We start from the raw sequence: 13,340 nt of genomic DNA, 5'->3' as shown, positions 1-13,340 counted from the left end.
ATTAACTGCCATGAAATACCTGATCATGACTCAAAATCCTCCATGGATAATCTAATCAATCACTTTTTAATACCTCGATGATTATAGAAATGTATTACTTGGTTTTGATGATGAAAAGTGGCATCATGAATACCTGCACAGTCATTGCTGTTTCTAAGATAAATCTGCCAAGAAACTCACAAGTGGCAAATAAGCCAAGTGATTTACAACCAAAGCTTAAAAGTCAATGCTAATCAGCTAATGTAGGAGCGAAAAGCTTGCTTTGAGTGAATTTACCGACATTTTGTTCACTGCGCTGTTTGCTTCACCACCAGAATTGTGGTTCACAGAGTACATGGATTTAAATCATACAATGTTCAGACATCATTGAGGGAAAATCCTGTCACCCACAAATGATGATTTGACAACTTTGCTTTTTCTAGATTGATGTCTGGTCTGTCTCAGTGATGCTTTTATGGAATGAATAGGAGTCGTGTGCCAATACTGAGGTTGGTTAAGGTAAATGCTTTTAAAAACCCACACTTTTATTAACTCAATAACTATATTGTTCATAGGCCAATTTTTTCCTTTTTAATATCATTTGGATTAATTGGAAAAGTATAGTACATTCTTCATAAAGACAACCAAAGATCTTTGACCTCTAGATAACCAAGATAAACCTATTGTTCAGGGGTAAACCCATCCTTGATCTGCATAATTGTTCTCAATTTCTCAAAACGTCGTGAAACAAGGGTACTTCAAACTGAAAGAAAATCTTATTCTAACAGAATTAAATGTTAACTTGTGAAAATGATGGGAGAAAATGATAAATGAAGTTTACTTGCCTTATCCTTTACAATGTAGGTAGGTGATTGGGGTTTACTCTTGCGTTCCTAAAGGATGGCAGAGATCCCAAAAAGATGATGCAGGGAAAAACGAGGTGGTACAGAGGGAGAGAGTGAGAGAGGTTTCTTGATGCAGTCTCGACAAGGTCTGAATACATATCAGCTGTGTAGGTTTGTGGATAGGGTTTTGGTAGCGTCATTACGAGGAGAGCAAGTTCATTCCTGTTTTCACTAGATGACCACATCCATGTGTACAAACACAATTCATCTTCACAATTATAAGGCACACTGACTTTTCCCAGTGTTAGAAGTCACTTCATTTATTACATTTATCTTGTTCAGCCGTTGTCCTCAATTATTTTGAGGGAGGGCCGGTTTCAGGAATGTTTTATGCTACCAGATAAAATCATAAGGTCTGTAATCGGCAAGTTCTGGAGAAGCTGGATGACCATCGTGACCATTGTTGCATCGGGGAGACTGTAATGTATGTTTTTTATTTACTACATATATTTTCATTTACCACTCACCACACACTGTGCACTTTTCTGAGAGAGGGATTAACATTGTGTAGATAGATAGATAGATAGATAGATAGATAGATAGATAGATAGATAGATAGATAGATAGATAGATAGATAGATAGATAGATAGATAGATAGATAGATAGATAGATAGATAGATAGATAGATAGATAGGACCTATAATGTCCAACGTAAATTAGTACATCCCATTTGAAAAGCATTTATTAATCAATTTCAAGGTGAACAAGTTCATCTAATGTATAGCATTAATTATCGCTTGGCATTGTTTTCTCATCACTCACCCAATAATTTTCTCTCTGCCTGTCCCTGTCACTAGACCTTTTCCTAATGTTATATTGCCTTGGGCTCTGCTGCGATTTGGGGCTACATAAATAGAATTTACTTGACTAGTACCCGACAGACCTTTGAAAACTGTAAATTGGCATTAGATAAAAATATTTACTCTTTTATACTTTAATGTCTTTATCTTCTTGTGGAAAGTAGCAACAAAAAGAATGTGAATATGGGGAAGAGACATTGGAAGAATGCCAGATGTGAAAAAATAACCAACATTTTATTTGTCCATTTGGTTTCTAAATTTACATTAAACTTGACAAAAACGTTAGGGCCCTGTCCTTCTCAGCCTCTCAGGGAACCTAATCATTTCTACAAAAAAAAAAACAACACACCAAAAAGTAAAACATTCAAAATAGGGATGACCAATCAATCACCTCCAAAGAAAATTCCAACAGGAACACTCGCAATGCAGTTAAAACTGTAGATGTGGCTGCTCCTCATTTTGTTTTGTGTTGTGAGACACTCTCAATTCTTCCTGATGCTTAACTGTTGAGAAAAGCTTTAGTGGAGCGTCATCCTGATACCAGCAGCTTACATTAATTCCAGTGACAATACCATTGACTGTTGATGTCAAAGCTTAACTTGTTCTCATCACTGGCTTTTCACTCCTTGCCCAAGCGACACATTACGACATCTGCGTCCAGGGGACTTCAGGGTGCATAGGGTGGCATGGCTTGGGACCAGTCTCATTTGTTAAAATATTCTTGAGCAAGTTAACCCAAATTACTCTAGGTGTCAGTACACACCATCATTTGGTGAATACTTAGGAGGTAGAAAGGCATGGTACAATACTGCAAATGAAGTGTGCACTCAGTACATGCTCCACTTGAAAGTGAAAGGTGCAATGGCTGGCTTCCTGTTGTTGGATTGTTGATGAAGATTAGCTGCCTGTGTGCCCGCATGATGCCATGCTCTCGATTATCCATTTTTCGGGCACTGAGCATTCTCTTACTCAGTTCAGGGAAACCTTATGCAGGTCTGTAGAGCCTTAGGAATCTTGAGTCATGCCTTTGCAAACTACTTATGGATGCTTAGGCCTCTTGTTGTTATTTCCTCGCTAAACTCTACTATTTTATATATGCATGTATTTTTATATATACATGCACCTAGGTGTCCAAGGGTTCAGGAGTTACTGTTTCTGTGGTACCAATGGCTGCAACAGTGGTGGTGCAATTTTGTCTCTCTTTAGCAAGCTGGTTTTGGCTGCTTTGACACCTGTGGAGGTGGACAAAAAAGAGAAATATTAGTATTGTCAAGTGTTATATAGTAGCTTGTTTCCGTATACCTATTCAGTACATATCGTGCCATCATGAAAGGGATGGTGTTAACTCAGGGTGGTTTCACCAATATTCCTGTATTCATGTTTTTTTTCCAGGTACTCCAGTTTCCTCCCACATTCCACAAATATGCATGGTAGGCCGATTGATCACGCCAAATTGTCTGTAGGAGTGAGTGAGTGAGTGCGAATGGTTATTTGTCTATGTGTGCCCTGTGATAGGCTGGTGACCCGTTCAACGTGTTCCTAGGTTCATGAAGACATTTTTATGGAGAACTCATCAAGTTTAATAAAAGATGGGCTATGCAACAGGACAGACCAAAAGGATAGAAGTAAATCAAGAGACTTAAAAGAAAAGACTGAGTGATTCAAACTAGAACGCTCAGGAATATTGCCTCACTGAAACAGTTTGTGAGGAACAATCCCCAAATCACAGATGATAGAGCAGTCTGATCTTAAACTTCAAGGTTATTGCTGCAAAAGGAGGCTCAAGCATTAACCCAATGGTTTGCAATCTTTTCCAACCTGCACTATGACAATGTACAAAAATGTGTTCACTAAAACCTGAATATATAATTATATGTCTGTGTTTGGGGCATGGATGATGATCAGATATCTTGTGACCAAATCATGGAATTTATGAAATCTAGATAATTCCAAAGACTTCACCTACTTTTTCTTGCAACTCAAAATAACACCAAACAATACAATGCCACGGAACCCCTATGGTCAATGAGATATTTCAGTCTGTACTAAAGTGTTCTGAAACAGTAATTAATACGTTAATGTTTTCATATCGAGTCGAAGCATACAGTATTAGTGTTGACTCACTCATTTTAATTGCCGTCTTCATTGGTTTGGACATATCTGCGTTTAGGATCCATGGATGACGCAAAGCTTGTTCTGGAGTTAGACGCTTCTTTGTATCATATCTAACAAACAATATACATGCACTCAATGTACATTCATGTATTGTTTGATGATACTACAAGTACTGACTGCCATTGTATGTTTTCTTACTCCAAGCAGGTTGAAATGAAATCCAGAAACTTTGGATTGCTTGACCTTATCCTCATGGTCAGTGATTTTTTTTGCTGTTTGGTGGGTTCAACGTCCGGACTACCTGTGTTAAAAAAAAAAAAAAAAATGTTATGGTAATATTGGAGCTAATTTGGCACTAAATGTTGTGAACAAATGTGCTACTAAGCCATAAAAAAAAAAAAAGAACATTCAAGATGAATGTTCCATGCACTATTGTATGTTCTTACTCGACAGCTATATTGAATGCTTGGGCCAAAACCTTTAAGTCACAGTTATTTTTTTATTTTTGGTTATTTTTATACATTTTCTCAATACGATCCCCCATTATTTTCACATAAAAAGCTCCCACCCTTTGGAAAAAAGAAAACAAAATGGCAAAAAAAAACTTGAGGGAGAAAATTGCCATTATCATGAAGAAACATTTTTTTTACTTACCAATGCGGAATTTTTTTTCATTTGCTTCCATCTGCATTTCCATTGGTGGGAGGCCAAGCACCTGAAATGATATTCAATGCCTTGCTTAGTTATTAACAACTAGTGAGGCGTGCAATTGTTAATCTTACTCTTGTGATAGAGTAGAACATATCTGCTTTGGTATGGCCACCAAAGAGAGCGTAGCCTCTGTCGAGTTCAGCCAACATACAGCCTAGGCTCCACATGTCGGTCGCTGGGGTAGAAATTTTGCCGAGAAGCAACTCTGGAGACATGTACGGCAGAGTGTAAATCGTCGGTCTGTCTGTGGTGGATCATATAGAAAAGATACATAAGCTTCTGCATTGTTTGTGGTGTTTAATTTAATTTAGTTGTCAAGTATAATGGGATTTTCTGTCCTGGTAGTGTTATTTTTCCCGTGTGCACTATTGTGTTAATAACACACACACAGTCGCAGAGACACACAAACAAAGTCTCCTCCAAAACAACTGGCAAGGTCAGTTCCTTTGTTTTTGTTGTAAACTAAAGACATTTGTGTTTCAAATCAAAAGAATATGAGCCAAAAGTTCAGAATTAGCCTACAGCTTTTATGGCTTTTATACCTAGATGTGTTAAATGTGATTAATGTTTAATTATTGGAATAAGAATTAAACAAGCAAAATCCATCTCCACCCAAAACGGGTGGATTTTGTTGCTTAACTCATATTCCACGAACGCAGTATTAACCAGAATGCCGTGTTTAGAGCAGTGTGAGCACAAACAACATATATTCCAAAGAAACATTTGGGATTAACTTCCTCTTTAAAACCTAATTTTGTCATTTGCTGTCGGCTGAAAATTACATCACATGTACCGAGGTCTCAGATAACTAATTACGACATAGCTTGCAAATGTCACAGGAGCCGTGATTGGTTGATTTGACGTCTTGCTCATTTTTTAACTCTCACGATTTTACTTTTCAGGGACACTAAATGTTCACCTGTGACATTGAGTTGAAAAAGATGCACTTGCCATTGTCTTTCAAAAAAATGCAGCCTCCAAAATCACTCACTGCAGCATTGTTTTCCTTGTCTAATAGAATGTTTTCCTGCAAAGAGAAAACATAATATAGAGGTTTACCAATATCCACCATAGCCAAGAGAGAGAATTACAACTGAGATTTTTAATTAACAAATTAACTACCACCTAACATCTAGAATCACTGACTGTTGTTTTGGCTTTGATGCATTTGCACCTAACGTGTATAGTTTTCCAAAATTACATTTTTCACAATTCACAAAAATATATTACCTTCTTTCGAGACTTGTACATATGGTTGTCTTACAAATTTAAAGGGTCCCTTACCGGTTTCAGATCACCATGAACAATCTTCATGCCTTTGAGTACTTGAAGACACTTAAGCACATCGGTGGCATATTTTCTAATGTCCCCATCATGGAGTCGTCGCATCTTGCTCTGCATTAAGGCTTTAAAGAGGTCCTTTCTGAAAATAAATATAATTGAATGCTTACTCTTACTGCATGAATAAGAAGTTGTAGTCCTACTACAGAAAGAAACAAAAAGGGTTGTCAACTTACTCAAAGAGGTCAAATGTGATGCACAGATGGCTGCGGAAGTAAAAGTACTCCTTCATGTGAACTATATTGGCTTTGTTGCTCTTGTCTAACTTTTGCAGGGTCTTTAAAACTTTTAGTTCCGCCTCCGCAAACCCATGACCCCTACAAGCAAAAGCATGTCCAGAATTATTTTTTTTAACAACCAGGGTTCTTAAACTTTGATGTATTATTTTTATTGTTTACATTAACAAGGTTCCTGGCCTTTTGACATTTCCTGGCTGAATATGTATCATACACTGGCTGTAATTTCATTGTATTAAAAAATTTATGAATATATTCTTGAGAAAATAGGCTGTCGTTTCTACCTTTAGTACTCAAAGCTAGGGGTTTCCGTTTCTGCTTTGTCTTGCATGTGTAATCCGTACGTTTAGAGCGAATGTGAACGTTGAAAACAAAAAAAGTTTCTTTCTTCATGCAGGTGGAGAAAGGAGACTGACGTGATTTTTCTATCATCCTGTTTATGAGATAACATTTCCAGAAACACAATTGACTCTTTTCAGTTACACTGTCAACCAAATCTTGTAATATATTACCATCTACTATGGCTTTATTTTTGGACTGACGATGGGTAGAGCCCTTTTCCATGACGGACAAGGACAGAGGGACAATTATATATAAAGATGGACGTTATCTGTTATGTGTTTGCATACCCCTCAGAAAGTAGGTATAGTTGCGTCCCTGGTGAGTACTGTAGTAGGTTTGGCTGGCTCCCACGTGTGTTTTAAGCTAAATAAGACTCTGTCCAAACTCTTTTGACAAAACACAACCAACTTCATCAGTGATGCTTTTCAGATTGCCGCACGTCTGAAGTAAAGGAGTTTGTTATGAGTTCTGTACCTTGTCGCTGGCCTTTTTTTTCTCATCCTCCTACTCCATTACATTAGCAGGAAGCGGGATTGAAACGTTTTTTTCTTATAAGATGCAACAATCAGAATTACCACATTGTTAAGTCTGTTGCTGTCAGAGAAGGTGAACTTGCAGAGTTTCGATGCGCACCAAATTCACGCAAAAGCTCATGGGGCGTTAGAAGGAGGTGGATTAAAAAGTATAAAACAATATTTACGTCATTGTTCTTTCAACCGCCAGTCAATCCACTCTATTCATTTCAATGTATATCTTTTGCATCGCTCGGACATCGCCCACCGGATTTCCACAGCAACCAGCCGTGAGTGGTGGTATGGATTGAGAAAAGGGTCATTGTGGTCTATAAAAATAAACGACATACAAATAAAGTAGAGGCATTACATCTGCTTCAAAATATTGACGAGGCTATGTCTGAGGATGAGTGGTCACAGGATGATTTGGCTGACAGCGAGTCTGAGCGAGCAGTCACCCCCCTTGGCCAAAAGGAGCTGTGTCGATTTATTTTACTGTAATACAGTATTGGGAGTTTAGAGGGAGAAATGACTGATCGGACATCACGCAGAGATTGTTGGGGTTGAAATTTGTGAACTGGGAAACTTGCCATGATTTCTGTCATACACATTAGTTAGGTGACGTCTTACTCGGTTGTGTTTCGAAAAACCTTGACTGCCACCAGCATTGTTGTCTTGTGGTCCTTACACTTGAGGACTTTTCCAGCAAATCCTGATCCAATCACCCTCAATATTTCAAAGCGGTAAGCCAGGTGGTCGCCAATCCTCTGTTGATGGAAAAAAAATCATTGATCAATGAATTTGAATATATTAGTAATATGTCATGCAGAGTTTTACGATACACAGTAGAAATATGCAGAAAACGCTTTCATTAAGAGATTTTTTTCCTTGAGTGGCAGCAATAAGATTCTTTAAAAATATACATTTTGTGAAGAAAAAAAAGAAAACCAGTAGTAGTTCTGCACTTACTGATTTGTAAAATCCCTGTTCATCATCAAATGATTTGATTTCCTCAGTTGTGGTTTGTGTCCGATTTTTACTGTCCTTTTTTCCGACGTACCAAACTTTTCTGTATTCTTTAATTTCAATCTGCTCGTACGGTGTCAAGAATCGTCTGTTATCTCTAAGAATACCTGTGCACATATTAATATATTTGTCATCAGAATATAAACAATGCATGTAGCAATACAAAGGCCGGTCCCTGAAGCCCTTACTTTCATATGTCATACTCGGCAAATTGAAAGTGAAGATTTTGTTCTTGATGGTTGTTCTGTACGCCTGAAAAGAAAGAGAAACTGAAAACATTTCCAAAACTTGACAAATTTACAAACAGAGATACATTTGCAAGACCCCATTAAAACTTACGTGAACAGGTTTGGGGTGTCCTTGTTGATACACATGTTTTTGTGGGTAGCTGATCTTTTGACATATTAATCCAATTTCAGTAATTTGAGGAGTATGATTTGATGGTGGTGACATCTTTTTTCCAGCACATTTGCTTGACTTTTGGTGAACCTTACTTATTGAAGTTGGACAGATCTAGATGTTTATCAGAAAAGGTTCATATTTAGGATGCTGTAAACAAAATAATCTGGATTCATATTGACAACCCAGATTATATCATCATGCATGGAAGCACTGCTGAAACATTTGGCTCTTTTAAGGGCTCCATTTATGAAATGTGCAGTGCAGTCTATAGTTCATGTACTGAGGAAGCATACTTTAAATTAGGGCTGCATAATATATAGAAAAAATATTGTCATGGTGAAAATGACACATGCAATGGAAATTGCAAAACATGTACAATAATTTCATATGGAATTGTATAATTTAATCAAACATTGACCAGTCATAATTATGCAACCTTAAATCTCTGTCCAGTAGGAGAAAGTATCCAGGGTCATTACTAACACTAAATAACTTATTAATCAGATAATACATGGAATCTTCTAATTTTTCTGCACGAAAAACTGTTTATCCTCACTAGATAATAAAATTTCATTTCTTTAGGTACGTTAAATATCGCTGTATATCGACACCCATGTCTTTTTTGCATGTTTTTCCCCAATATACTACCCTACTTTAAATGTATTGGATTTATAATAAGTGGTATCTGAGTAACATTTCGTATCTCGTATCCAAATATGATCAATATTAGGAAAATATGACAAAATCCCTTTTGACAGTTTCACGTAAATTTGAATACTTTAATACTTCATGTAAAAGTTAACATTTTTGTTTCAGCCCTTGTATGGAGATAGTGTGCAAATATATCCATTGCTGCATAGAAACAGAAGTTTGCAGGGGTTTTTTTTCCCTACAGATAAACTGTTACATGTAGATGAAGATTTATGCATGTATGAAAATAATAATCATATATACTCCACATTAACATAAAACATCTTAAAATATAACATACCTTGTTGGGTTGTAACATTGCTCTGTAAATACATTGTTGTTTTTGGAACCTCCTCGCTTGCAGTGCCTTTTCAAGTCCCAAGCACCTCTGCTTGAAGACTTGAGCAATGTCAAGCTGGTTGAAAGTAAACATTTTACGCCGGAGCTGAACATACGTTGGTGGTGTTATACGATTTCTTCAGAACATCTCGTATTGGCATTGGGTCATTCTTTGACTTAAAGGCTCGTTGATGTCGTCATAGTTTATAGAACAACTCCTGCGCGAGTCACTAGACAATCGGCGTCACAATTTGAGTTACAGGGGGAAAGAAATTGCCGGATTCTAACTTCGCCTCTGTCCTTATTTCATGGACTTTCTTAATCCTAAAAATAGGTCTATATCTAGTTTGTTACAATTAATATTAATATACAATTTCCTGTATTGTATAGTGTCAGTGCCTTGTATTATTTATTCTACATTCCCATTTATAAATGTAAACGCGCAAATATTGCGGAGCTGCCACTACCACCTGAGGGCAGAAGAGGACCAAACATGAGGTTCCATGGATGAAATTTTATTTTTCTTTAACTGCACTTTATACCGTATTACTGAGCACTCCATTACCCCCAATGCACTGAAGTATCCATCCATCCATCCATCCATCCATCCATCCATCCATCCATCCATCCATCCATCCATCCATCCATCCATCCATCCATCCATCCATCCATCCATCCATCCATCCATCCATCCATCCATCAGTTGTGTTGAAGGGTACACCCTTAAAGCTACAAGGTTAAAAATTGGACCAACGCAGGTAGTTGGGTCAATTTTACCCAATTTATTTAAAAAAAATAATAATAATCTTGACCAAAAACACTGATACTGATTGATACTAATTACTGACCTATTCATCCAGTTCTGTTGGACACTTTCCTATTTTCTTTTTAGTTTTCATTAGTCGAAATTTCGCTTAGTTTGAAGTATCAGTTAGGATGGCCCAAATAAATAAATAAATAAATAAATAAATAAATAAATAAATAAATAAATAAATAAATAAATAAAAAAATAAATAAATAAATAAAATTTTCAGTCAAGCAAGGAATAATGGATTGGATTTTTTTTTACTTTATTCTGAATAAAAATAATTAATAAGCGTTCTTTATAAATGCCGATAAAGCAGTATGTTGTTTGGGTGTCTGCCTCTTATGTTGAAGGGCAAGACGGAAGCGTGTGATTTACTAGGGGAAAAAAAAGACTTTATGAAGTAGTTGTCACACTCGAGCGGTCGTCATGTGAACAGCGATCGGGTTCAACTACGGTAGTCGCGTGACGGCGTTCAAGCCAACTTGTGCCAATACTTGGAGGAAACTATTTGGGAGACAACGTTGAATAAAGACGGAAGCCTGCAACAGATCGCCGATTTACTGACATGAGCTCCCCGGTAAGTAGCTGTCAGAAAGCCCCTCTGCAAGTGCGCGCACGACTTAATGCCCATCACGAATGTTACTTTGAATTTCGCACCTGGTTGCAATTCCCCTAGTCAATTTCATATTTTCTAACCAACCTGCTTAACATGATTTTTTTTTTAACCCGCTGCAGCTTTATTTACGCTATTTCTCGTTTGAAGAGGCACAGCAGGTGAATTAAAGCATGCCTTGAGCTAAGGTGTAATGTTCATGGACTTGATTCAGGAAAGCCATAATGTCATAAATTGCTGAAAATGACGTTGCAATGACTATTACGGTTCTACTTCTACTTTTTATTAACTTCGATTCAAAACAGATAAGAAATGGAAATAAAAAAAACGTCGAGAAGTCCTGAAAATATGAGATGAATTTCCTTTTGGCGCATATATCCCATTACATATCTGCCAAATCAAATTGTTCTCACAAGTCATGCAGCCATTTGAGATGTTCAATTCCTTCAGGCTTGTTGCTGCTCATATTTCCCCGTGTCAAAAGTTAACTTGTTATAAATCCTTGTCTTATGCAAGCGAGAAAGTCATTCACTGCACTTAAAACCTCTTTTCATGTTGAAACGCCACCACTTAATGTTCAAGTGACACGATTGATTTCTTTTTTTTTTTTTGCTGTCAAACGGCAGAATTCATATATGCGCCATATCCGTGCTTTAAAAAACAAAACAAAAAAAAAATCAAAACGTATATTCAGATTGGAATCACACATAGATAAAATAGAAAAAGACACAAGCTTTAAGTCCAAAACAATTAAATTAATGGTTTTATTTGCTTTTAAAACGAATTTTTGTATATTAATATTCATCAGAATGCTGTTTTAATAATACTGTAATATTAATCAGAATGCTGTTTTTCAACAAATTGGGCTGCATAGAACATATTATTGAAAATAATTTTTTGACTTCTCCATTAAAGGAGTAACATAAACCCAAATGTGTGCCATAATTGGAACATGGAACGTATTAAAATCTATCAATCATCTATCCAAATACAGAAAACATTTGCGTGAAAAACAAAAGGCCGTTAATATAAAACAATCGGATGAAAAACAGAGTACGGCTGTAACTGAGTTTGTACCTTGTGCCATCAAGTGATCTACAGTGTTCTGATTTTACTGCGCTAGCTTATTGTCAGCACTGTTGTAAAATGACATTCCACTGTAATTAATGATTCTGTATGAACTATGAATGGCATGCATGTAAATTGTACTATTCTAAATATCCTATTGGTAAAGCTGTAATAAGAAAATGGTTCTACTTTTCAAAAGTTGTGTATTGGGGAGGTGTTTATGCACATATTCTGTCCACAGTATCAGTTGGAGTTCCATACCTTTTCGTACAGTATATAGGTTTCTCTGCCTGTGTTGTATTACAAAGCAATGACAACATCCGGATAATATGAGAGTAGTGTCAGGAATTAAAAATTATGTTTTTATTATCGCGCTGTTGCAGTTGACACCAAAGATGTGAATATCATATTTCCTCTGAGTCTTTTCTCATTTATCTTTCTGTCATTCAGTGTGTGGGGCCACGAAAACAAGCCACTACGGCTCACGCTGTTAGTTCCTGGAATGAGTGATTGACTTATATGGGGGCGACGCTGCACATATCAGCTTTGGGGGAGAGACATCAGGCGACAAAAATACACCAGGGAGCTAAGTGTTGCTGGCTGACAACATGAGCTGCTGTCAGATGAGAAAGGCCAAGTTGAGCTCCAGTGTGTCAGATAATCTTTTCATGAGAACCGGACGCTGAGAAAAAAATTCTTAGATTTCAACGATACGTTTTAAAATGCCTCTGTTGGGGATAGTAAACAAATCAAAACAAGATAGATCATGGAAGAATAAAAAAACGTTCCTCATATTTTGTTTCAAAAATTGTTTTAGATTTTTAATGGTTGGGACTACATCATAGGTGTCAAACACAAGACCTGAGAAAATGGATGGATGAATTACCGTTTTATTTATCTGTCTTAGAACAAGCTTTTATTTTGAAACATTGACCGGATTTCACAAAATAGGATAATAGGACGTGGCTTGGTTCATCATTATTATTTGACAGTTGCTTACAACTAACATATTCTTACTCCCGGGTTGCTTCTTGCACTTTATAATGCACTATGGAAGTGCAGGCTATTGTGTCACTGACAAGTTTATGGGCTTAATCCTGCATTGGTCATCTACAGTGTGTGGTGTTAATGCTATGAGGATTAGGAGTGTGATTTAAGGACTTGCATGCAGGACAGTCAAAGCTGGTCTCAGTACAGTCCTTGTACATATAGCATTCAGAACACCATGTGCTCAATGAGGCTGAGGTACGAAATATCACAACACAATCTTGACTTTAAAATTGGATTTGATTTCTCAAACACGCATGTAAAAAGTTAAATATATAAACAAACTCAATAGTTTTAGGACTTTCATGTCGCAACCCATTTAGCCAGTTAATGTAAACGTTTCACCAATTGATCAGGATTTTGACAAAACACGTTAATTATTATTATTATATAGGCCATTTTGCA

At 36.8% G+C, this 13,340-nt stretch overlaps 2 protein-coding genes across 8 annotated transcripts in view; one reads left to right on the top strand and one right to left on the bottom strand.

The window, feature by feature from the left end:
- Positions 1 to 1,900: 1,900 nt before the first annotated feature.
- On the bottom strand, positions 1,901 to 9,961 carry LOC125970636 (dual specificity tyrosine-phosphorylation-regulated kinase 4-like). Its single transcript, XM_049723164.1, has 14 exons — positions 9,942 to 9,961; positions 9,362 to 9,536; positions 8,308 to 8,481; positions 8,157 to 8,220; positions 7,912 to 8,075; positions 7,573 to 7,709; positions 6,029 to 6,169; positions 5,796 to 5,934; positions 5,463 to 5,538; positions 4,583 to 4,755; positions 4,455 to 4,515; positions 3,999 to 4,101; positions 3,810 to 3,910; positions 1,901 to 2,917 (listed from the first exon to the last, which is right to left on the bottom strand). The coding sequence occupies exons 1-14, from the start codon at positions 9,959 to 9,961 to the stop codon at positions 2,832 to 2,834; spliced, it is 1,614 nt and encodes a 537-aa protein (XP_049579121.1). The 3' UTR covers positions 1,901 to 2,831.
- Positions 9,962 to 10,595: 634 nt separating this feature from the next.
- Positions 10,596 to 13,340, top strand: part of LOC125970504 (F-actin-monooxygenase mical2b) — a 29,214-nt gene continuing 26,469 nt past the window's right edge. For all 7 annotated transcript variants that reach the window (XR_007482122.2, XM_049722839.2, XM_049722838.2 and 4 more), the window contains exon 1: positions 10,596 to 10,784. The gene's annotated coding sequence lies outside the window, so the exon portion shown is untranslated. The remainder of the gene's footprint in view (positions 10,785 to 13,340) is intronic.

The sequence above is a fragment of the Syngnathus scovelli genome, chromosome 6 (genome assembly GCF_024217435.2).
Source record: "Syngnathus scovelli strain Florida chromosome 6, RoL_Ssco_1.2, whole genome shotgun sequence".
Classification (NCBI taxonomy): Eukaryota; Metazoa; Chordata; class Actinopteri; order Syngnathiformes; family Syngnathidae; genus Syngnathus; species Syngnathus scovelli.
This window is presented reverse-complemented; position numbering and strand designations above follow the sequence as displayed.